The sequence below is a fragment of the Topomyia yanbarensis genome, chromosome 3 (assembly GCF_030247195.1).
Source record: "Topomyia yanbarensis strain Yona2022 chromosome 3, ASM3024719v1, whole genome shotgun sequence".
Classification (NCBI taxonomy): Eukaryota; Metazoa; Arthropoda; class Insecta; order Diptera; family Culicidae; genus Topomyia; species Topomyia yanbarensis.
The window spans coordinates 31,246,609-31,273,109 of record NC_080672.1 but is presented as its reverse complement, the minus strand read 5'-3'; the positions used below and the strand labels follow the sequence as shown (position 1 = coordinate 31,273,109).

At 37.2% G+C, this 26,501-nt stretch overlaps 1 protein-coding gene across 4 annotated transcripts in view; it reads right to left on the bottom strand.

Moving 5' to 3' along the window:
• Positions 1–26,501, bottom strand: part of LOC131686697 (uncharacterized) — a 1,014,555-nt gene that overhangs the window by 25,835 nt on the left and 962,219 nt on the right. For all 4 annotated transcript variants that reach the window (XM_058970603.1, XM_058970601.1, XM_058970604.1 and 1 more), the window contains one exon: positions 13,707–13,895. In XM_058970603.1, coding sequence (XP_058826586.1) covers positions 13,707–13,895 — 189 coding nt within the window. The remainder of the gene's footprint in view (positions 1–13,706; positions 13,896–26,501) is intronic.

The following is a 26,501-nucleotide window of genomic DNA, read 5'->3' as shown; positions in this document are numbered from 1 at the left end:
TTTTTTTGAACAACCGTGTAAATTCTTGCATTTTCGCGTAGGCTATTGAATGTTTGTACGAACGGCGATTTTGAGTGTACGCTTTTTATCTAGGGATGAGTTCCCCCATATCACTGGAGTATCCGGCGATAACGCCCTGAGATTACTAGTGCATTTGAATTTTTTGAGACCAAGATGGAAGGCATGGACCTAGGCTGCTAGGAATTAAGGAAGGGGTTTGCGCGAATGATGGCGATTCCATGTTCACGTGCGTTACTAGATTTAAATTACCGTGAAGGCTACAAGCGTTTTTATGTTAACGTGTTTGATCGCGTGGGTGTGTGTATAGCTTCACGTATTTGAATTAGTTTATATAACCTTGTAGCCGTTTACGTGCGGCTTTCGAATGTTTACGCGGCCCGTCATACTGTGGTATGATTTTAGGCGTACGGTTCAGATGAAAAAAGAAAGTGAGCTCCCCCATCTCACTGAAGTCTTTAACTATGGCACCTTGAGACTTGTTGTCTAGTGTATATAGGTTTCGTATTTTAAAGTGCGAACTCCCGGACGAGTACGATTCAAGATTGCGTTTGTGTGTTGGCGCTTGAGATATCGTTCATAAATCCGTACATTTCATTATTACGAGATCGTGGACATAAGAATGCTACAATTATGTTCAAGGGCCATTTTTCTATTTGAATTATATTTTTTAAAGTAATATCGAAAGCTACAGCTGTGGTTTTTTTCGCTTTGGTACTTGCCAGGTGGAACATTTTCCAAGAGTTTTCATAGCCAAGCCTTCCGAAAATCATCTCCTTCCAATTCCATCATATCATTCAGTTCATTTTGATTACTTGATATGGAAAATATTAAATAGAAAATATTTTCCCTGAATTGTTCAAAAGCTTCCGATGTCGTGGAATGATCGAGCTAGGTTTTGACGGCAAACTAATTATATTTAAATAACAATACTCAGAACACACAAACTTTGACATTTACTTAATGTGCTCCATCACTCACACTGAATCCAGAAAATATTTTGTAAAAATGCAATCGCCAGAGGTAAAATATAGGGAACGTGAGAACTACTAAACAGCCCAATAAATCAACTTTTGTGTTCTCAATTTTGAGCTGAAAACTGTACGGATTTTTCCAAGCCTACAGTTGGTCAGCTTATACTGCCGTGATCCGCATAACAGTCCCATTTGCTATGGGTTTCCTATGCAGGTGGGACTGTTATGCGTATCACGGCAGTATAGTAGTAAAATAATTCTATATACCACTTTGTTGCTTATCCACTGCACTGACACTATGATATCGTTGCCCCGGCTATCCAATGCACTAATTGTACCACAGACGGTAAAAGTCCTTCTAATACGGGAGATACCATTGAGATTGACTTTAACCAAATCAGTTACTAAAAATAAAATAGAGCTTAATCTCACGGAAGTGACCTTTGTACAGCTACATCACATAAATAGTCATGAGCCGATAATGTTCAGAAATTTCAGATGCGAAAGAATTAAGAAATCGTGCTGTGTTCGATTTCGTGTTGCATGTTGTTCAATTCAATATCGAATATGGCAAAGCTAAAGCCAAGATCTTCGTATAATTATATTGCATCACGAAGAATTAGAATCTATTAAAAGGAATATTTGGAGGCACTTTTTAGAGACATTCCAAACGTATTTAGTATGGAAAAATAGCAGCTAACCCAACCTATCCTTTCCTAACTGCATTTTAACAAAGGAGGAGAAGGTATTATCTATAAGCGAATAATGCTGTGTTTATACCCTGGTCAGATTCCAACGTAACGATTCAAGAACCATACGGAAAATTGCGAAAAACCCTGTGCCGAAACCGCCATGATTCTTCTACAACTGGCACCAACAAATAGCCTTTGATGACCAACTAACAACTGGTGCGACTTGTTTCTCGAAACCAGTTTGAGATTTTAAAAATGTTTAAAGTTTGGTTCAGTTTTAATTTTTCAGTTGGCAAGTGAATTGTCCATTTCAAAACTGCAAAAGTATTTTATTCCGTAAGAAAAGTAAACAATAGGGTTAAAAAGTTCAGATTGGTGACTGAAACCGAAATTTAATGATTTTTTTTTAATTTCGCTGAAACTCAAACATAATTAACAGATGCCTAAGCTCAATAGCTTTCATTAAAACCTTCGTCACAATCACACTTTTGTGGTCAGAAATTTCCCCGGAAACTAATTCTCATCCACCCCCAAAAAAGCAGTAAACTAGCGACCATCCCAAAGTGGATTGCGCTGTACGGACGAACGATGAACCACCGGGTCTCCGTCCATCCATCCATCCATCCGTCCGTCCGAAGGCCCCTTTGAAACATGTCAGAAAAACCAGCAAAACCCATCTTCTCGTTTCTCATTAGTACAAATCATGATTTCCCTGACTCGCAAACAAGTTCACGCAAGTGATGGCCCATCTCGGGTGTTGTTTCTGTATGTATTCATCTCGTCGGTCGGCAGCAGCGGCAACTGTACACCCGACCAGACCAGATCCTGCTGGGTCGTCGTACGTTACGGTTTCCCGCGTAAACCACTTCCACACCCACCGGCGCCACTAAACCCACCCGGGATGTAATAATTCGTTGTCATTTAATTTAGTAAATTGCAATTGCTGCTGTTCTGGGTCGTTACCATACGTCGTCATTGCTACCAGCAGTGCCAACCCAGTGCAGCGCTACACTCCCCGCGATTCGAGCTGGCGCTTTTCACTGATGATGGCTGCGCTGCACGGGCCTGTGTACTTCGAAACATACGAAACCTGCTGCGGTCCCCGCCGTTGACAGTCTCCGACAAGCTACAGCTCGCCGGAATACTACACTTCATCGCTGGATGGTTTCTATTTCAGCGCATTTCTGTACGTGTCATCCGTTTCCAAAAACCCCCGCCCGCATTACAGAAAGTACACGTAATTACGTCGTTGCTTCGTTCTACAGCGCGAGATGCTCATTTCCGACTACCATCCCACCGCGTGGAAATGCAGTTGCACTTTTTTTTTGTCTCCACTCTTTTCCATCCTGCATTCGCCTTGTGCTCGGGTACAAATATTTGTTGAAAATTAATTCAATTATAATTAATTTAGAGTGTTGCTGTGATTGCAGCCGCTTCCTCGTTTGAACTTGACGGAAGCTTCCATTCCTCCCAGCGCTCCAGTCAGTCCCTTCCGGTTAAGTGCGGACCCGTGTTTATGTGGTCACGGAACTTTGTGGGGACTTATGGCGACCATCGCTCATTATTGAAATCTAATTATCCCAGCTCATGAGTTCGATAAAAGTTCGCCTCTTCGGGGTGGTGTAGCACAGCTGTATTCGGTATGCTCGTAGTTCTCGTGGTCGAAATCGCTTGTTTACAGTTCGACCGCAAGCGTGGTGGGTTGATGCGAAGGGGCGGGCAAAAGCGTGACGGGATGTTCTGGGAAATTTGAATGATTGTTATAGATAGGTATATCCTTTCAAAACTGATACATTTAGGTGGTTTGTGTTATTCCTGATATCCGAAAATGTTTGAGTTAAGCGGATCGCTGACTTGAAGAAAATGAATTCAATTAGCTCAATTCTTACACTGACCATGTGGATTTCAATAACGACCTTTGTTATTGACTTCAAAGTTCCATGAACCTTTGTTGTTCGATTACTGTTATTGTTTGAACCCATCAATCATAACGCAAAGAGGACTAAGTGATAATTTTTCAATGCTGATTTGAATTTTTCAATTTATAAATACTTAAGAGAAACCGAACGTCTGGAAACCGTTAAAAATTGTAAGTCAATCATTTTACATTTCGGCTTCATCTTGTTACAACCACGGCTTTCGACTAAGGCACCAGGCTGACGCTGGTCCAAAGCAATTTCTAACTTGCGATGTGTCAGTAAAGATGTTACTCAAGTACCATGGTTCCGAAGAGACGAAGTCGAAACGCATGGTTCTTGACTCTTAGTTAGCTTTGGTGCTGTTCAAGCACAAAGTGATTTTAAACGTATTTTTATCCATCGAGAGTAATTACGCCTATTGAAAAAGTATATTTATGGAGCTGGCATATCGTAGTTGGTTAATCGATTGCCTTGTACGAAGTTCGTCTCGGTTCGATTCCAAACCCCGCACATAGGGTTAGAAATTTTTCTAAAGAGATTTTTCTAACCCGAAAAGAGGTGAATGACCATAAGGTTAAAACCTCTATAATCGAAATAAAAAATATGTTTTATGCTGAGGTAATTGTAACCATCATGTAAATTACATGAACTGATTTTTACTCTAAAAAATTATGTCCGGTTTAATTAACCCTGATGCCGTGGAACCCGTTTGCAGGTGTGGTGCTGTTCTTGTCTTCTTTATGGCCCTATCAAGCAATGGTATTTTCGGAACGGTGAGTAGATTAATGATGGGAAATCCTAGAGAATCTGTAACTTGATCTAAAAATGCAGCATTCGGAAGGGGCTTGACAACTAGTTAACTAAAATCAATATTTTAAGCCATTTCCTAATCAGAGTTGGCGGCTATTACACAGCCGAAAATAATGGATGGAGTGCACCTCACAGTACGAGAGAAAATTTTTCAATTCGTCGTGTGTTGCTTCCATACGGATTATAATGGCTCCCATTAGGAAGCAATAAAGGTACTTAAAAATATAAAGACGATTCAGCGGCATAAAAAAGTAGTTCTGGAAGGTGACTTTTAGTGCAACATAGTGCGTGGTATCATCCTGCTCAATTCTTCATCGGTGCATTTCGCTTTTTGAGCACATTATTTAAAGAGAAAGCAAGCCTGTCAAACAAATGTGCAAATGGCGTGAAACCTAGATTTTTGTCATCTACTTGCATAGACGAAACGTGCGGTTGGCCAGGTTGGCCTCCACCCCCCAAATAATATGTCATTTCCGAGTGAACTGAACACTGAAAAAGAGAAGAATGTAAACACCTAAGGATTACAAAACTAATGAAATTTTTTCTCGAGGAGAAACTGTGTCAGGTTCTAAGTCCAACTGCTGTTTAACTGATTCCCCCATGTGAAAGTGATACGCTTATAAAAAAGCATAACGATTTGTCGTAGTGAGTGGCGTAGTTCTTTTTAGTCTTTCTATAAGAGTAATTAGATCGTCTTTAAAGGGTACACTTTAGATTCCGTCCTAGGAATATATCATTGATATTGATCATATGGACTCTCTCATAATAGGCATAACTGTTTATCAACATTCTCAATGCAAGAGTCATCCTCACGATTCTCGGTACAACAAGCAGACGAATCTTTTCAAAGAAGACATAATTAAACACCGAAGATCATCCGATACGAGCTTGTAAGGAACATACAAATTTGTCCAATCCAGAGCGATTTCCATTCAAAAATCTTTGCTCAATGCAGCAAAGAGATCTTAAAACAGTCAACCACTTGCTTCAGTAGATCCACGCACAATTTCGAATCGGTGACCTCACCGTCGATCTCAACTTTGTCTCAACGTCATTTACTTGCTTTAGACAAAATATCACAATTCTGAACTTATCTGTAAGACCTTTCAGGATATCTGTCACTGTTGAACATGTCTGCGTTAGTTCTTTCAAAATCTTTACAATACTTAGCTGATTATCTTTGGTCCAAAAGAAGCTCAAATATGGTCCAACTGAGTTCAATCAATGTTTTTAAGCGGGTAGTCGGAATGTGGGTCTTTTCAGGAGAGTTTATTTTTGCCCGGGCTTAAAGCTCGGCGCAAAGTGAAAACCTAAAGAATACGAAGGTAGAGACAGAAATTACGGAAGATATAATAAAATAAAAGACAAGCCAATAGACAAACCTGCAAAGATGCGGTAAGAATGGGGATAATATTCCCAACGGTTTTTAAGCGAAACGGTTTTGTCTAGTCAACAAAACTTTTTATGTGATACCTATAAATGAGGAAACATCTAAATTGTAACATTACTTTGACCCTCCCAATTCACGAAAGAACTTTGTGTTCTCGAACTTAAACACCTGCTTCTCGAGTTTGTGTCAGTGGAATGTTATACGATGTATGCTGTATTCTATTTGAAATTCTTTAAGCCTTAACATCTGAAGTCTTTCTTCGGGGGGATTCATGTTCACCGCGGCATATTCGTTGACAATACTGCAAATGCCTTTGTGCCTTAGGAGAGCGGAGCCATTTCCGTATACATACGAAATCATTGTTCGAAAGTCGAACTAAAAAGAATGACAAAGTTAACACCAAAGGGGCGCAAAACTGAGAATTCGCCAAGGGCGCCAGAAGGTCACGCTACGGATCTGTCTACTTGTTTTTCCTATTACGGAAGTAACCTATTGGCTACGGTTATGCGACGAGACTTCATCTTGTTAGTCCTGGATTTGTCAGCCTATTAAACTAAATCAATTCCGATGTTTATTAAAGCACTGATGTTGTTTAAGTGCGCAGTAATAGATTCCGAAACGAACGCTAAGATAGACTTTAAACAGCTTTCTTGAGAGAATTTTTTGAACGATGCGCGGAAAGGGAAAGCTGCCAGACATATGTAACGGTCGAAGTTCACTAAGAAACATCTGATTCGGCAAGTTATCAGTACCTGTGGTTTGAAAAGCAATATTTTAACCAGCATACGTAAAATGGCTTGAAAGTGATAAACCTAAGAAACGAGCAAGTGGTATCCAAGGATAAGAACGCCCGAGCTCCGCCCAATCTAAAATTTTTTGGCCATCGACAAACAAAGCCTGAAGAAACCCACAAAAACTGTTGGTAGCAGAAAGAAACAAACGGCGAATAGCAGGAATCAATCAAATTAGTTGTTTATATTTGTCCTTAGAACAGTTGGCGTCATGAAACACGAAAAACCCTTGTTTAATAAAGATAGGCGCTTCTTTCGCAGTGCTAGAAGCTGCTTAATATTTACCTTCAGATCTAGTCCAATTGCATGGAAAAGGTAGCTGAGGGCTGTCTAAATTGTATTGAAAGGTATATCAGTTTTCAATAATATTGCCAGGCTACGAAAATATTCCAAAATTTCATTTTCGCCATTAAGAGGGTCCTCTTATATAATTGTGCAAAAAGCACCTAATGCTTGATAATTTTTTTTTTTTTGAAGAAGTAAAATGACTCAGACATGTGCGCTATTTTGTAAAATGTTTGTTAAGGTTTCATCTATAAAGTAACAATTTTCGAGTGTAAGGTGTCAAAAATGGCGTCCAAAATGGCGGCTCCAGTTAAAGGTGTTTTGAAAATCGACCGCATCTGCGGGCACGATACAGGTCGTAATTCTACAAGCAGCAAACCAAAACGATCTTGAAGATTACATTCCCTAGAGGCGCCCCAACGTAAACAACCTGAAAAAATTCGATATAGAAACAAAATGGCGGCCACTTGAAAATAAAGTACCGTTTTTTCGCATGGTTTTTCCACTTTGGCCGGCTGTAAAATATCGTTAACGATCAAAATATTTTAGGTTACAGAACCCGAGGATGTTGATTGGTTGAGTGGTTCAAAAACGAGAATGTCCGCAGATTCGAAAAATCTTGTTCCGAGAAAGCCGCCATTTTTTTTATTTTATAGATGAAACCTTAATAAACATTTCGCAGAATAGCGCACATAGTCGCTGTTGTGCTATCTTATGACAAGCGCCATTTAGCACATTTCGAGAAAAACGAATTTTAAAGTTTGAGATTGAATATTTTGCAACTTATAAATGGTATAAACAACTCAAAGAAGACAATTAATATTTCTATCCATTCTGTACTAATCTCTCAAATATTACGAAGATCGGTTGACTATGATGCGAGGTTTTACTATAAATGTAAACAAAAGTCGCACTCATACGTGTCATAGGTGTGTATTGATAACAAACTTTGTATGGTGTGTCATTATCGTGCATGTAAAATTTTCCATAGAAAAACATCATTAATTATTAACTTTTATTCATATCTTTGGTTTCATTCGGTCTATAAACAATCGGTGAGATGAATTTTGAAGGAAATAAGTCAGAGAATCCAGAAAAATAGTTATTTTTGATTACAGTGTTGCCAAATATGCTATATTTTCAGTTTAAAACTAAAACTGCATTTTTCTCAAAATTCGTGTATTTTTGTTTTGAAAGTAATTATGTCATTGTGTTTCTCAGATAGTTTTACACATAAAAACATCTTATGCATCAAGATAACTTGAGTCAATTCTCAGACACAGTCATTTGAAGCAAAAAATTAAAAATTTCTCTGCACGTTTCCCGCTATATCTCAGTAATCAAGCAGAATTTCAAAATTCTGACAACGCCACCTCGTAGAGATTTTTTAAACAAGTGATGTGGCATATCTAACTTAGTTTACTCCAAATCGGCGCTTGTCATAAGATAGTACAACAGCGACGACATGTCTAAGTAAGGCCGTAAGAACTCGAATACTAGCAGTTTCATTCGTTCGCAACTTTCTTGGATACTAACGGATACTAACCTTTCCTTCAGGGTTTTATAGTGCATGAATACTACTTTCAAGATCACACTATTTCATTTGCATATTTTTGAAACTTTTCTTGAAAACTGACCAGGAAATACGGCATTTTTAATCAAAGAAACAGCTCTAACTCTTTCTATAAGCATCGTATCGTTTTAAAAAGTCCAAAGAAATTGTGGGTTTTTAAAATATCTAAGACATTGCAGAGAAGAATGTTGTAGAGAAATGATTACGACAAAAGTTATTTCTAAAAAACTAATTTTTAAAGGGTGCTAAATGAAATGTCACATAGCAACGAAACGGCTGGGGTTAGAGAGTTAGTATCTTCAGTAAAATTGCTTAAAATAGCATTCCCTTCAACTTTTCAGAAGATTCGAACTGCCTATCTTCTTCCAGTAAAAAGTTTTATGTCGGAAATGCCTTTACACTTCATTTTGGAACATGACCGTTTACTTCTGAAAATCCGTCTGAGTAGCTCCAAAACTTGTCTAAAGTCACCAAAACTCAAAACCTTATGGTTTAGCCTCAAAATAATTAAAGGCATGAAATTGCACATTTTGACCACTGTGCGTGGCTTTTATTCGTTTTTTTAATTTTTTTATTTTGAATATTTGACTCATTTGAAATATATGATCATTTCATTTTTATCGCTCATTTCATTCCGATTTTATTTTGTTCATTTGGTTCTTTTGTGTTCACTTTATCTATTTTTTTCGTTTCAATCTTTCGGTTCATTCGGATCAGTTTATTCATTTCATGCATTTTATTCATATCATTCATTTAACTCAGTTTGTGCACTGTTTACATTTTATTAATTTCTACCAGTTCATACATTTTATTCAGATTTTTAGTTATTTGATTTTATTCTTCATTCAATTTACTCATTTATTTCATCCAAATAATGATTTTGACACAGTTTTATTGTATTCATATTTTTTATAACTTTTTTAAAATCGTAATTTTTTAATTAAATATTTTAATTCTGTTATTTTATTCTTTTTAATCATTAAATTTATTTTGGTTATTTTACTCATTCTTTTCAATTTATTGATTTTGTTAATTTTATTTATAAATTTAATTTCATTTTATTTATTTTGCTTTAGTTAATTTATTTGTTTTGTTTATTTTATTCATTTTATTCATTTCATATATTTTTTATTTTAATAATTTTATACGATTCTTATATTTCATTTAATTTATTCATTTTATTGATTTTATTATATTTTCCCAGTTCAAGCAGTGTTTTCACCCAAACAAAAATCATTCCATTAAATAGAAGCCTCAAGCTTTCCAAAATACTTACTTTTTATTTTTTTCACTTTAATTTATTGCTTTTATCTCGGTTTTACCATTGTAATGATTTTTGTTTTGAGGATGGCAAAAAAAAATTAAACACGTTGTATCTCCTTTCTACAAAGCATAAAGAATCAAATTCAGCTCTCAAAATTGATGTTTCAGAATAGCGGTTCCACGAATATGTACGATAGTCAGAAAGTCTTACTATTTTCTGAGAAATCGAGGGGTCCGAATTACCCCCACTGTCTTAATAGCCCCGGGTCCATCTACTGTTTGAAATATTTGTGGAAAATCAACAATTACATATATCGCTTTGGCAACATTGGTCGTGCTTCAGAGTGTGTGTAATTAGTATTTTGAGATGGATTTAGGCAAAATCAAATAAAAATTTAACAGAAATTCATCTCAAAGTTTTCTTATCATTCATATTATTTTTAATTTTCTAAAGTGAGTGATTTCTTCGGAAGTTAGTGAAGAGTCGTTCTGTGGGACATTAGAAATGAACAAAGTGTGAATTGTTGTGAAAATAGGTGAAATATGTCGGAGTGTATTGCGAAGATTGAGCTACGATGAACAAATTTGTTTCATCGATAATTTCAAGGTAAGAAATAGGAAAAAAATGATGACTTTTTCAAATTATTAAAAAATTTCTGCGCCTTTTTTAAGAAAGTGATAAATGCTAAAATATTTGTTAAACTACAAAGAATTTTTTTTCGCTTTTCAAATTATTGATTCTGTAAAGTGTAAGAGTTGTTGTATTTTTTGTTTAAAGTTGAGTAATAAGCAGATGAGATGATGAATTAGGGAGCGTTAGCTAAGTTAGTGTCGAATTCTGATGAGACGAAGTCGAAACGCAAATCCCTAACTAATTTCCTTTTACTTGGTTAATCAAATCAATAATAATTAGCATGAAAAAAACTCACAGAAATATGTGAATATTTCTGCTCTCTGAGTGTTACTTAAAAAATAAAATAATTTAGGCAGTTCGCGAGTCTGTAAATATTTTGACACCATAATATATGACGAATTTTAGTGATTCAAACATGGAAAAATTTAGAACGATTAAGCACATCATCAATTTGTATCACGAAATAAACTTCATTGGCCTTAAGGTTCAACTGAAAACGAAAAAAGCAGTTTTTTCTCACACCGTTGGGAAAAGCTTTATAAAAATGAACCAATGTATTCGGGGTATTGGTTGAGTATTACTGATTCATTTTCATGAAGATTTTCCAAGGGTGTAAGAAAAACTGCTATATAGCCCCTCTTCCAAGCTTTTTCAGTTGAACCTTAATACAAAAAAGCGAGATTCGGTGTAGTTGTAGACGTAAACAGCAATAAGAAATAATTGGATTCGATTTGTTCGAAACTCGAATCCGACCCGAACCCGCTACTTCCAAATTAAAAATACCTATACCCTACTTTAACCTGGTCATCTCTAGCACACCATCCTTTTGTTGTAGGTTATAATGCATTTCACCTAGGGTGAATGAATAAATTGGAATTTGAAATCTTTGAAAAATGTGTAATATTACTTTTATTAGGATGTTTTCAAGCCAGAAGTAACTGATATAGTAATGAAGAGGAGTAGTTAATGCGGAGATGGCAGTGTCCAAGGTTGAAATATTATCATTTTTGCTTAAGGTAGGCATATAAGATGCGTTCACCGTGTACCCGATTCAACCCCATTCCTGACAACGCTCCAGCAAATTGCTAATAACACTGGTAGACCACGTGGTTGTAAAATTTCTTCATCTTGCTTATTAATACAAATTACCACATGCACGTTGTAATAGCGTTATCTATCTGTAGTACTGCAATGATTTCCCATAATTATCGATCTCCACTTTCGGAATGGCTTCTTCAAGGAGCAAACGCTCCGATGATTCCTGGATTGTTGCGGTAGGCCATTTAATTGAGTGGAGCTCTTAACCATTGCGATGGTGGAGGGAGATGTGGAGTCTAACAGAGCTGCGACGGAATTAATAGAACGATGAATTTATCGGTTGCGACGTGCTCCTGAAGGCGCCATATTTAAGTTGCTGATAGTGCGCCTAGCTGTGTTACTGCCAAGCCCGTGTGTATGTGTGTACTAGTTATGGCGAATCATGATGGTAAATATTTGCGGGCTTACTGTTCACCGCCCGCCACTAGAACCGAGATACAAGCTCGTGGCCTTTGTTAATGAGAAGAGGCTTAATTAGATTTATTCCAATCCCGGTGGTAAAGCCCTATACGATTCAAAGCTGTCGGTTGGTCGGTTCCGAAGGGAAACCGATTCCTATGCCGGGAGATTATGATTTGTTTGCGAATCGTCTGAGAAGATACTTGAGCTCTGCCAACTAGCGAGGAATTATCGACAACGGATGCTTTTGATAGGAGCATGTAAGTGGAAAAAAACATCGGTGTGGAGGGAAATGGGAACAGATTCAGCAGAATATCAGCACTCTGAACAAAGAAGCGGCTGTGTCAGATTTCTGTGATCAGCTATAGCTTCTCGTTAATGATATTTATACAGATTTTTCTTGATGAGAAGTAACCATAGTATGTACGAAAGAATTAATCCAGGTAGATCAATTCCACTTAATCAACTAATTCGCTATGAGATAACCGTGAACATGATTCGATGAACCACTCGTTTATTTCCATACAACCAATAAACCTTCCGCGTATCAACAAATGAATGCAAAACGTAGCAGTCCATCTATCAGGATGAACCACTTGTGCGAACTAGCAAAAGCCTCGCCCCACGCAGTGTATAATTACATATTTCCATGGAGTACCGCAAACAGTGTGCACTTTTCAGTTGACCGCGCTCGTGAGCTGTTCGGCAACGGTGGTCTGGGGCTACGCGTTTTTTTTTCTCACATCCAGAACATTTCCGATTTAGTAGCTCGGTACAAAGTTCGGGTTTCATCATCACAACCTCATTTTCGATCCATCACCCCTAGAAACCGCCAGCCATATCTCAACGGTTGTCCTTGGTTTCCTTCGTTCACCAAAACCGCACATAGGCACCTAACATCATAATAAATAAAGGCAAAAATACTGCGTTGACATTTGCGATGCTGTCGGGATGCTGTGGGTGCGGAAATTGGTTACGATGCACTTCGCGGATGAGCGAACTGTGTGTACCGGAAAAAAGCTCAACTTTTAGGTCAGCCGATTACATTCGTTCAATGTTTTGCATCCCCCTCTGCGTACTCATCACGGTAATTGATGCGCCTCTGTGGGCTGTGAACATTGGAGCGTGTGCAATAATTTTGTGGGACTCCTGATTGTGGGTAAAGTGAAACAGAGAATAAAAAAAAGCTGCTGAAATTAATATCACACAGGATCTGGTTTGGCGATGCCCTTCCTCTTCTATTCCCCCCTCGGTATACTCAGGCAGTTGGTGTAGTTTAGCTTCCGTGATGAGTTTGTGTGTTATTGCATTTTTGCGACCTCAACCGGAACGAATGACACAAAGGGATGAATGGGTGCAGTCAAACGAGGCGATGTATAGGAAGTAGAAGCTGTTTCGCATCCTTTAGTATGGTCCAGTGGAATTGTATGCAAAAGGAAGTTTGAACTCCAGCGATGTGTAGATCAAAGACACAAGGGATGGGACTTTTGATGGGGGTGAGGTGGTGTATAGGGAGAAGAAGAAGTCATTCAGTTGTCTGTTAATAGATTTTAATTAAGCGTCTCGACACCTACGTTATCCTAAGTGGATTTGCCTTCAATTAAGATTATTGCATTTTGTCTATTTCGGTGAAAATGAAAAATTCGTTCCTAGTATGATTTTTTCAAATAACTACACCCAGATCGAACACACCAATAAATAACAGCTTACAGCATCCGACGGATTGTGCTAAATTTCAGTTCCGAGCCACAAAAAACAACTATCATACCTTCCAGTCAAACAATTCCCGTTCAAACCCTAAATCACATCGTTCACAACTTGCTTGCACCACCAGCAGCTTACACCTTAATAATAAATTACCTTAAAATCCTATTGCTCGCCTCGTGATGTGTCGCCTGTTCCTTTATGTTTAATTTATGCCCATCCGGCTGACGCAGAACGATCATGGCGTGCAGGCCGCTAGGCGGAGTCCGATGATTGATATAATATTTACAGGTTAAATTGCGTGGATAAATGCCGGGATAGTTGGGCGATCGTATTCGGCAGATCCTAGGCAGTGTGCGTGAAAGTACAAAACAGAACAGAGATTACGGTTAGTTTGTTTGTCGGTTAGTTAGTTGCAGGAGGAGTGCTGTGCCCGGTGAGAATCGATTTTTAATTAAGGACACAGATGCAGAGGCCTGTACGAAGCGATCCAAGAATGGTGTTGTTGTCGGTGAGTGACTGAAGCGGAAGGCACTGTGTCGAAATATGAAGGCTTTACTCGGTGAGTGCCTCAGGTCTGAAACTACCCAAGAGCAATTTTCAAAATACTTATTAGAATCTGAAATTCGGTGTCATGCTATATCTTGCAACAACTTGTAAACAATTCTCAGGATTTTTTTTATTTTGATTAAAGAGGGTCAATCTCCTTTTTTTCGGGTTGAAAAAATCTCTAACTCTATATGCGGGTTGGGAAGCGAACCCATATGAGCTGCGTACAAGTTAACGGATTTACGAACTAAACTATGTCCACCTCTTTAAGAATTTTTTCTGTTTCTTCTGGTATGTCAGTAGCAAACAAGGATAACTGGAATAGTGCTTTGAGATTACGGTAAGGCTCGGTTCTACACCCAACTAGACGAAAAAAAATGTTCCCAAAATCGTGAATAAAGTGCCATGAATTGTGGAACACTCAGGTTTTTAGGTTACAAACCAGGACAAAAATCGTGTATTTTATGATTATGTTCAATTTTCCTTCAGTCACGCCTACATAACGCTTTTCTTAGTGAAAATGTTTGATTTTGTTTTTTGAACGTCAATTACAGTTTCCGCTATGTCATTACGAAATTGGTTTTCTGTACTATAACTAGCTCACACCTTTATGAACATTATTTTTAAAACCAAAGGTTGACTCGTGATTTTATTCATAGGTTTAGGAACATGATTCATGATTTATTACATCTTGAGTATGATCTGATTTGCGTGTGTGTAAATTAGTTCACAAAATCTAAATATATTTTTTCGTGAACTATTTCACGAAACTCTGAACATTATTCATAAATCCTTTCAATTATCGTGAATTAGTTCATAATTCCTAATATATTAGCCACTATTAATTATCCATGCTTGTGAAATAGTTCACAATAACATAAAATATTACTCATGTATACGTGAACTGAGTCATGATTCCTGGCAAAGTAGTCATGACTAACCATAAAATATTATTCATAGTATATTAGTCACACCTCACCATGCGTGCCCACGAAACAGTTCACAAAATTATTACGACCTCGAACATCGTTATTCATTTGATTGGGTTCAATGTGATATCCGGACAGAAAACGAAAACTGTTCTGAGCAACAAAAATATAGAGCCACACTTCGCTTCGTGATACAGTTCATCGAAAATTATTCACACTTTTATGATCCAGTTCATATTGTCACGTTACTTATAGTAAAAAATATTATAGTTATTAGGCATGAACATGAGTCACATTATTCCACGTGTCAAATTCGAAAGTGGGCTCTAGAAGAAAATGTCTTGGTAAAATGCATGTAAATTACAAAAATCATGACTAAGATTCTGAAATCATGAACATAAATCACACTACTCGTGACTAAAATATCAAAAATCGTGAAATCATGAACAACCAATCGATTGTAGCGGGCCGTGATTCTGAATGTGATATTCATTGTACGGTTCAGGTATGTGCGGGAATAGGGACTCGCGATCGCGTGTATCATCGCGAAGAGCTCGAGCATTTGTACGTGAACATGTTCGATCGAGTGTGCTAATGTGTATGTAACTTCGCGTGTATAAATTCTATTTTACAACCTTGTGCCTTTCGCATACTCGCGTGTGTTCTCGGAATGAATCTAATACTTTATTTTTGGTGTAGGGCTCAGATGCCAGCAGAAAGTGAGATCTTCCATATCACGCTTAAGACCGCGTTTGAAAATTTATAGAAGCTGCGACATTCTTTTTATTACAGAGATGTTATCATGTTTACGAGATCGCGGGTGTAGGTGCCGTGGATGGTCGCAAAAAGGCTGTATATTAACGTGTTTGTCACGTGTATGTGATTTCGCGTGTATAATTTCGATTTTATAATGATGTAGCGTGTATTCTTGTTTGATCGCGCGAGGACTGCGAATCTGATGCTTAATTTCTAGTGTATGGTACAGATGGTAGAAGAGAGTCCGTTTCCCCATATCACTATAATTCCAGTTCGTGTCACCATGGAAAGTATTATTTAGTGAATATGAACGTCACTTTTATTGATTGGTTCAACTGAAGGCATTAGTCCAAACTGCTAGGACCGAGGTAAGACTTCCGGACGTGACTGTTTCATGATCGAGCGAGTGGTGGATTGATGCTACGTTTACTTAACTTCCGGGGTGTTTTCATGCAGGCGGAATCGCGGGCATGGGTATGTGTGGACTATTGCAATTGCATAGTCGCGTTTGTGGCCAGGTTTGTGTTATCGCGAAGGCAACGAGCGTTTGTGCCAATATGAGTATAGATAGCGTATAGTAGAGATATACTTGATTAGAAGTGTATACATTGACCAATACTATTTTGGTATACATAAATAATGGAAAAGCAAACGAATAGATGTACAAAAGCAACAGATTAGAAAAACACATGTAACATGCAATTAAACTAGTCTAAATGGAGCAACCATTAACGAAAATTGCATGCTGTTACCCTGTACCCTAATTTATCCAATCTAACTTTCCCGAATGAATAGAACCAAATGCACAAATTGATCACCAGAAGTATGATCCACTATACTATCATATACGCCAGTTCTGAATCCATTCCCTGACCCAACTGTCACAACCCTAGTAACAATTGAGGTTTTATAATAGTTTTATACCTACTCATTAAACTTAGATTGCACTCGTATCGTGCTATAAAACTTCAATTGTTACTTGGGAATTACTCAGACGAATACATACATGAATAGACATACAACTAGGAAATAACAATTGCAGACTAGTATGAAAAACTACGATTACTACAAAGCGACAACTAATAGGTTTCTACTTATGTATGTATTAAATTAATTTAATTATTAAATTAATTTAATTAGTATATGCACGATGGCGAATTTGACCGATAAATGAACACACAATGACTCCCACTGTGAGCTCCGTCCACGCGTACAACAATCAAATTGTGGAACAATATTTGCAAACACGGCACACAGCAACAATCAATCCACGCGACCCACCAGTTGGCCACGTCACCGCGCACAGACCAATGGTTGAGCGTTGGTATGCGCAGGTGCAGAGTATGAAGAAACATAGAACATAAAAAAGGCGTATAAGCCCTCTTTGTCTCCTCGATGCACCACACTACTCGTATGAAATATCACGATTAGCAATGTGCATTTTGAAAAATAAAATCGATTTTGCAACATCGAACTTTTTAATTCGAAAAAATCGATGTTGTCAAACATCGAGGCGGGAAAAATTGATGCAAAAAATCGATTTTTCAAGGAAAAAAATCGATTGTGGAAAAATTCGCGTCTTTTTCAATGGGAATTTTGAAAGGAAAATCAATTTCCCCAAATCGATTTTATTGAATCAATAAAATCTATGTTGTCAAAAATCGAACCGAAAAAATCGGATGCAAAAAATCGATTTTTCAAGCTAAAAAAAATACAAAAATCACGACTACGGTCCTGAACACATGAACACAAACAACATTACTCCTGACTAAAATATAAAAAATTGTGAAATCATGAACACAAATCATTCTACTTGTGACTAAAATATCACGATAACATGTATCGAAATAACGAAAATCGTGCCTAAGATCCTAAAATCATGAACATAAATCACACTACTCTACCAAAAAAATTCGATACCAAACTCATGAATAAAATATCTGGTGAAAAATTACGAACATTGCGACAAAGCTTCTGAAATCGTTACCTTCGTTTCACTGTCGGTTCTTTTAGTTGGTATACTTTATACAAACCAATGTATCCCCAAATTATGAACAAGAATCATAACAAAAACAAAACATGTACAGGGAACCACAACCACAAAAACTTGCTTAAATAGTGGACATGGTTTTTTTTGAAAACACGGATTGTTTCATGAATACGAGGTTTATTTTTCATAATTTCAGGATTTTGGTCACGATTTTCGTAAATCGCTCAGTTCACGAAAACGTGATTTCTTGTTCATGAATTTATGAACAGGTTTTTTTCCTTGTAGATTCGTCATCGACTCATATTCTTTTTTAACGATAGATGCGTTCGGCACAAAAACCCTGTTGAAATCGTGACATTTTTATCAATCACACAATAATCGAACGTACAATAGACGATGAAAGCTTGTAAAGGAACTTAAAAATGTTAGTAAAATTGATGTGAAAACAACCAGGGCAAAAACTGATAAAAATCTGTTGTACTGATGTCTGGGTTCATTTAACCGTACAGTACCGTATTTCACACTCGCGAATTAGCTTTGGTGATAGGAAGTAGTGTAGTGTGTAGTAGTGCAATAGAATAAACTGTAGCGATTTTGTCGTCACTTTCAATCGAGTGCCGATTGCTGCTAAATCACCAAATTGCCAAATAGGGAAGGTATCTGTTACATCTGTGCTTGCATACTCTATGTCTATGTACATACAAGAAGCTTGGAGTAAGCCAGCATCAGTATTTCAGCCACACTCTATGATTTCGAGTTTCGGAGTGCGACTTAAATGTTGCACCTGGCTGCATCTTTAAGTTAGAAATTATACACACATATATAAACACGTCACGCGAGAGAATGTGGCCTTGGAGAGCAATGATTCGTTTCGATTATTGAACACGTAGCGAAGCATTGTCAGGGCCTTAATGTGATCTTCTGGCGCCCTTGCCTTCAATAAAATCTCAGTTTTGCGAACCGTGTAGAGCTTATGACAATCAAACCGGCAAGCTCTGTGCACTGAAACCTCCATTTACCAACTTTTTTTAAGTAATATTCGATTTACGTAACTTTTTAACGAACAAAATTCAAGTTCTTAAACCAAGTTCTTTAAAAAAAGTTTGAGTACGTACAGTACAGTATGAAGTTGGATACAATGTAACATACGCTTAACGAACTGTTACTGATAAAAGTTTGGTACTTTCGGAATTGGGTTGACGAGTGCGTGACGAAAAACGATGTCTGAAACCATTTTGAAATCCAAGATGGCGACTTCTGATTTAGATAAATTCTGTATAACCTCAACAATATGGGTATTTAAGAATTTGGGTTGACGAGTACAAGATGGAAATTGATGTCTGAAGCCATTATGAAACCCAAGAAGGCGACTTTCGGTTTCGATAAATTTTCTGTAACCTCAATAATATGAGTATTTTCGAAATGGAGTTGATGAGTACATGGGAATCAATATCTGAAGCCATTTTAAAATTCAATATGACGACCTCCGGTTTAGATAAATTTTCTATAAACTCCAAAATATGGGAATTTTTGAAATTTAGTTGAAGAGCAAATGGCTGAAATCAATGTCTTAAGCTATTTTTAAATCCAAAATAACGACAAAATACATTCACTATAACCTCAACAATATGGGCATTTTCAAAATGGGTCAATTATAAACTATATGCAAATATAGGACCCTTGCTACATACACAGTCAAAGCATCTGTTGGGCACACATTGCATGTTTACATTCGATGGATTAAGACGATTTAAATTAAAATAATATTCTTTTCGATAATAATTCCTCCCAGTTTCATACCACTAATCTGGGTTTATATAACTCTATGCAAAAATGATTAATTAAACATTTTTACATATAAACCTGCTTAGAACGTCTGTAGTTTATGGTGGCAGCATAGACGACCGTGGTAGTGAAGAATTGTTTCGCTTTCCACACGGGGATAATCGTTCAGATTTTTAAATTACATGAATGAAAAAATAATTATCCAGAACGAGTGGAGAGCAGCAGTTCTGGTCAATTATATGACAATGCACAATACTAAATGAACTGAAGTAGACCGTCTTGGTATCTAAGCATACTTCACTAAATCCAATTATGTTTGGTTATTACTGTGGAATCTACCGACATCCAGGTTTCAAATATAATGTGTTTACCCTTAGAAATAAAACTTAAAATTTACAAATATTGGGATGGAGTAATATTTGACCACACTATCTATGATAAGAAATCCAAATTCAATACTTCCAAAACCAAAGATTAGGTTGTATAGAGATTGAAACCATTCTTGGACCTTTCTTGTATGCACGAGCTTTCTCGACCTCTAAGATATTTCACAATTTTGAAATAAGATGCATTTTTTGGCAAAACTCGTTTGCAATATTTGGCTGTGAAGCATAACTTTGGCAAAATTTTATTTATTTAATCCGCGTAACTGCTTCAAACGCTTGTAAATATTATGTTACACGAAGAATGTATAATTGTGCATTGAATAAAGCATTGGATATTTGCTCAAAATAATGTGAATTCATTATTTCAAACAAAATAATCTCGTCGATCTGTATACATTATATGCAGCTGTTATTTTTGCCTGGCCTACAGCTCACCAACACACATGCGCTTTGCAAGCGCCCTATAGTGATTAGTGATGGTATAAATGGTTGTATAAAACTTTGCTCAATCGGAAGTTACTGTATTGGCCTTCAAAATGACGTCAATCAGCGATTCTCGTCACCTTCTTGTCAAACCCATTTCTATAATACCAATATTGTCGAGGTTATAGAGAACAAGCCCGTTCCAAAAATACCCATATCGTTGGGGTTGACGAGAATATTTCTCAACCGGAAGCCGCCATCTTAGATTTTAAAATGGCACAAAATATTCATTTTCATCAACTACTTATCAGTGCCGTTCCAACAATACCCATTTTGTTAGGGTTATCGAGAATATTGTTCAACCGCAAGTCGCCATCTTGGATGGCGTGCAATCGGTAGCACTCCAATCTCCCGTGTAAACCATACACTTTGAAAACGTTCGGACCAAATATGATCTTCTTTAGGATCAAAGATAATTCGAAAGATGTCAAAAGACTCAGAAATATTCCACCGTGGCTGATATCTCAAAAGTTCGCCCATAAACGCTCAGATTTTTGATTTTTTTTTATTTCTATGATAGGGGTAATTCGCCACTTTTTCGGGTTAGAAAGTCTCTGCAACAATTTCTATATGTAGCCCAGGTGAATTGTGTATAATTTATTTATTTGTATTTTGTATTTGTGTGATTTACCAACTAAGCTAAGTCCGCCCCCTAATTGTGATATTCTGTATAAAACAGGCAAATGACATTAGTGGCGATAAATTTTTGGTGAAGGAATTCTCACGTCTACGAGAGATTGATGGTGTGATCACTAAATCGAGTTTGTCATACGTGGATATATGGAGCACGGGGATGGCTGATTCATGCACCCTTAGTTTAATTCGGCAAAGATTTTGAAAGGTAATCGGACTAGATGGGACAAAATTGTGTTTCTCTACAAACTCGTATTGAGTGACCTTTGGCGGGACTGCTTTGTGTTTAATTACAACTTCTTCGAGAAGGATCGTCTGTCTGCTCGCCTGTTTATAGCATGCGTCATGCATTGAAAAATGTGCCATTTTAGCAATAAAGCTTGGCGTAACAATTGCGCAGAGAACCGTGAGGATGATTCTTGCCTTGGGTTTATTGAAAGGGGGCTCTATTGTGGAGAGAGAGTCCATATAATGTATTCCCATGCCCCTTGTACAAAACAGCGCCTTAGGAAGCTGTAACCTATAAAAGACGCTCTCAGATCTAAATCTAAATGCAGTAATCTAGACAAACACGTGAAAATGGCATAAGTCCAAGTGAGAGTGTCTCTCTTTGTTTACTTTCTCTTCCGTCAATCACTCGGCCACTTTTAAATTTGCTCCTTGACTCTTAACATAATATGCAAGACGACATCAGACTCTGTCGATATTTAATGAAACAATGTTGGAATGTTTTGACGCCATAAGAATCGAAAGAGAAAGTAAACATAGAATGACTCTTTTGTGCTTATGCCCTTTTCACATGTTTATCTACAAATACTATAAACAGCTACGCCGCTCACCACCACAAATCATTATGCTCTCTTGGCTCAGGAAGAGTATTCTTCGGATCAATCCCATGATTTGTTTTACTGCTATTAAAAACTATAGACAGAAGAGAAAATATATTTCTCTTGAGAGGCGCCGAATACCACAGCTCGAGGAATATCCAACAGGGATCATCCATAAATGACGTAGCATTATATGGGGGAGGGAGAAGTTTTGTATTTTGTGATGATGTGTGACGACAGGGGGGTAGAGGGTCATGTCATGCTACGTAGCTTTTTTAAAGGGGAATAACTAACATCGTTTTTTATATTTTTAAAAAAAAATTTAGAGAGAATGGAAGGGGGGAGAATTACCGTCAAGCTACTTAATTACCAGGGGGTATTTAGAGGTTTGTGACGAAATGCTACGATGGGGGAGGGGGGTATTAAAAATCACTCAAAAAATGCTACGTTATTTATGGATCGTCCCACGCGGGACTGGTTGGGATTTTGTGATATGGCGTCTCCCGGCATCGAGGAGACTTGGATCCTCATGGTACGGCATGGGGTTGTTTTCTCGAGGATAATTGCTCTAGCTTACACTTGATGGGGGCAGACCCTGTCAACCGCGCGCTTCGGGCCTGAGCATTGTCTCTCGTTTTTTAACATTTGTTATTGAATAAAAGAGAGATTATCAGAAATCGTGTAGAAAAGAGTAAAAAGAATCAGTCATTGGGAATCGACCTAAAAGCGCTTTCCCTAAGCAAATTGTCGAAAATCCCATACCAAATTCGAACACGTTAGTCCTGTAGCTACGCTTGTCCGATTTAGTTCAAATTTGGAGCAGTGACTCCTGGTGGAATTTACTAAGATGTGTGCCGATTGAGTTTTCAAAAGGTCGTTTTTCTTCTGGGCAGTCCAATAACGCTCACTTAAATAAAAAAATTCACTAAAAAATTAAAGGATTGCTAGGACATAAAATCTTCAAAAATCCTACATATTTGAACATTACCAAATTCTAGTTAATTTTCTTCAGTAGATGAAATTATTGAAAGATATATTTTGCAGGGTCCAAATGTCCATGAATTCTGATATAAAATTATTGCTGTCAAATGTACTGATATTCTTGGATATTTCTATTCAGAAAAATATAATTTTCTCAATCTAGGTAGTCTTACCAAGTTCCAATTTTTTGAATAATTCGTTTATGATATAGAACACAGTGTGAACCCTCACCTCGTGATAATAGCTTCCGCACTGATCGTACTGGTTATTAATTTGGAGGTACTTGATGCAGATTTCGTAATTGTTGCCTGAACAGTCACAAATGTTGCAACCGTGCGTAGTTCAGAAAATGGTATTGAAGACTGTGTTGTAATTTATCCCTGTAGAAGAGCCTTCTCCACAGCTTTTTAGCAGGGTTGTCCGTAATGCGCCATCTGTTCACAGAAATGGTACATATTAATCTGTCTTTGATATGTGCAAATAAAACTATGGTACTCACGCACTGTGTTTTGTACGACAAGGTCAGGTAGGAAGGGATTAATCGGTCCACCCACATTCTTACCCCAAGAATACCATTTGAAATACCGGAAAATTAGTTCCGCCCTCAACATGATGGATTTCTCTATTTCGAATTATAACATGATTCTTATGATGACCATTTGGCAAGTAAGTGGTACCCGATCATGTAGCCCAGCCTCGATTTTTCCATCATCCGCGTGGTTCTTGAGTTTAGCGATGGCACATATCACGTCTTTTAATTTGTTATGTAAAACTAATCTTTTTGCCAGGAGCAATTTGTTCAATGTTATTAGCACTGAATATCTGACATGGCCAAACCGAAAACCTAAGCTCCACTTTGATATTACAAGCAAAAAGACATTTACCTGTTTCTTTCATTAGAATTCCACCAATGTCACTTGAAAAAAAGCGATTTTCATAATTTAACTGAATAAACAATATTTTGTTTCGATAAAATTTATCGAAAAGAGTTGTTTTTTTTCTTCTAGTTTATTTAATACGGTTCAATACGTTGGCGTTGCCGTGAGTCTTATATGATTTTTACAATATGTAAAAACTAAAATTAAGTTTTAAAATGCCTGTCCATCGGGTCTTGTTGACGCAACTTGATGCTACGTGTTGAGATCTTCTTCCTTGGCGGTGAAACTTTAGCTGCGTTGTCTGCTGGGTCTGACCTCTGATATGAACATTTATAATTCATATTGATGAGGACTGATGTGAAATTCTTATTTTTATTCAAAGTAAGGGGTCTTTTCACTTTAAATTTTTGGCAATGAAAACCCAAAAATAGTTCAAGCTATTTTTGGTAATTTTAGGACCTTTTTGACCATTGTCCTAGTTCATATACATTTGAGTGAAAAAAAAACATTATTTAATCAGATAGAGATTGTGAGAAAGGTAATATTTCCAAGTGTATTGCACGACTGGTTCCGGTTGAAATTTTAATGAAAGTAAAGCACACATTTTTATTATTGCCTATATTTTCTAAATTCGGGTTGGGCATTATTGTACGAAAATCTTTTTAATAACCACTCTAAGGCACACACTTTTTTAATTACTTAAAATTCAACTGAACAATGAAACTTACTGGTCTCTCTTTTTTCATTGATTCGAATATCGAGAAACTCACCTCTTAGAAAAATCTGTCTGCAATATTTTCAATTCGTACGGTCAGTATTACTTTGATGAAATGAATATGTGGATGGATATAGAAATATAACGATTTTAACAATCGCGTGTAAAAATGCCAACTTTAAGGGTTTATTAAATTGATAGCCGTGAATTATTATGGTTCCTCGAGTTTCTCACTTATCTGACAATACCACTGAACACATTGTGCAAAAATACACACAAGTCACGCATGTTGTTTCATTTTAAAATATTAAATCGTGATATTGATTTAGTGGCAAATTTGCGTGAAGCCACGAGATCAAAACAGTGTTGAACTGTTTCACTACATCCTCAAATCACTTGATGATCAAAAATTTTATGGCTAAATTCGATTTCTTCTTCTCTTGACCTTGTTTAAGGATGAGTAACTTGGACCTTACACTGAAATATTCCTGTTCCAGGAAATGAGAGATTTCGACCTTGTTGTAAAATTGGTCACTCACGATGCAAAATGATTGGATAAAAATCGTTGATTTTTAGAAAATGTTAAAATTTAATGGAAGTTTGATAAATTATTGAAAGTTCGAATACATAAATAGTTTAACAGATGCCATTCGAATCTACAAACAATGAATCAATGTTGAATAGCTGAAGTGAACGAATGTGTACTTTTAAGGAGATTTTCCAACATAAAGAAAGCACATCCTTTGATATAATGATTTGAGTGATTAATTCTCCTAGAAGTAATGATGGAGAATTTACTCTTTTAAAATCGTTTTGTTTTTTCAGCAAAGTTCTTTATAATGTCATCATTAAATAATTTTGTTGAAAATATGAAGGCTACATGAACACATATCGAGATGTTAAATGTTCTTTAAGCCAATTCTCTCCAATATAACTTTTTATTTTAAGCTTCAGAGACTCTTACCTTGAACAGAATACGAGATTTATTATTTATAACCAGCAGAAGATATTTGTCAAATACAGTGGTACCAGAATAACTTGTTTTAAAGGTTTGCTTTCACATATCGTATAATTATGAAACTCTGAGCACATGGAATATTCATGTCTTCAACAAAGTTGTTTGAAATAGCATTTTCGAAAACTTTGCTGAAGACATTAAAGACGTTAAATGATAGTGAACATCCAAAGTTGACAGTTTTGAATGAATGGGATCGTGACAATGAAACGAAGTGACCATTTCACACATTTCACGATCATTTAATCTTATCTGCATACCAAATACAATCTCAAACACCTTCCACCTCCAACACAGTGCCAGCATTTATCAGGCTCCAGCCATAGGCAAATGTTTTGATGGGTAACGAACTTGGTTAATTTATAAGGGACAATCTGAACGTTCCGACATGAGTCCGTCCGAACCGTAAACCCGAGTAGAGTGCGTACATTGTCAGATTGGACATTTTTGTTCCGTCGTCAGCTCAGCAACGCCGCCACCGCCGCACCAGATACCACAGACAGACTAGATGAATGGCCTTACACCCCCGCGGCACCCGTCAGATAGGTTTGGAAATGGTAGCGGTTACTGACAAATCTAGTTCGACACATCGTGTCGTCGTGCATCGTTTCCAGTAACCGGTGTTGGGCCATTCACTCGCTGCCTAATGGCTAAGGCTGGACAGGGGCAACATTATTAGTGCTAACCCATGCACCGGTTGACCACTGCTGATTTGGCATTTAGAATGATAAATTGCTGGACTCGGTGAAGACCGGAACTGCCTCACAATCAAGCTGACAGTTTAGCGTAGTCGGCGCAATGGATCAGCTCCAGAGGAGAGCTATGGCTCCAAAATAGAGTAATTATTTATTGAACAAGAGGTCATCCCGTAGGGCAAGCGGTAATTTGCCCATGTCCTGCCCATGGCTGATGTACGGACAACACACCGAGCTCACGTTCAGATTATCCCGGATAATGTTTCAACAGACCGGCAGAAATATCTGCAGCAAAACTGTATGTGTACAACAGTGCGGGGATGTGATGG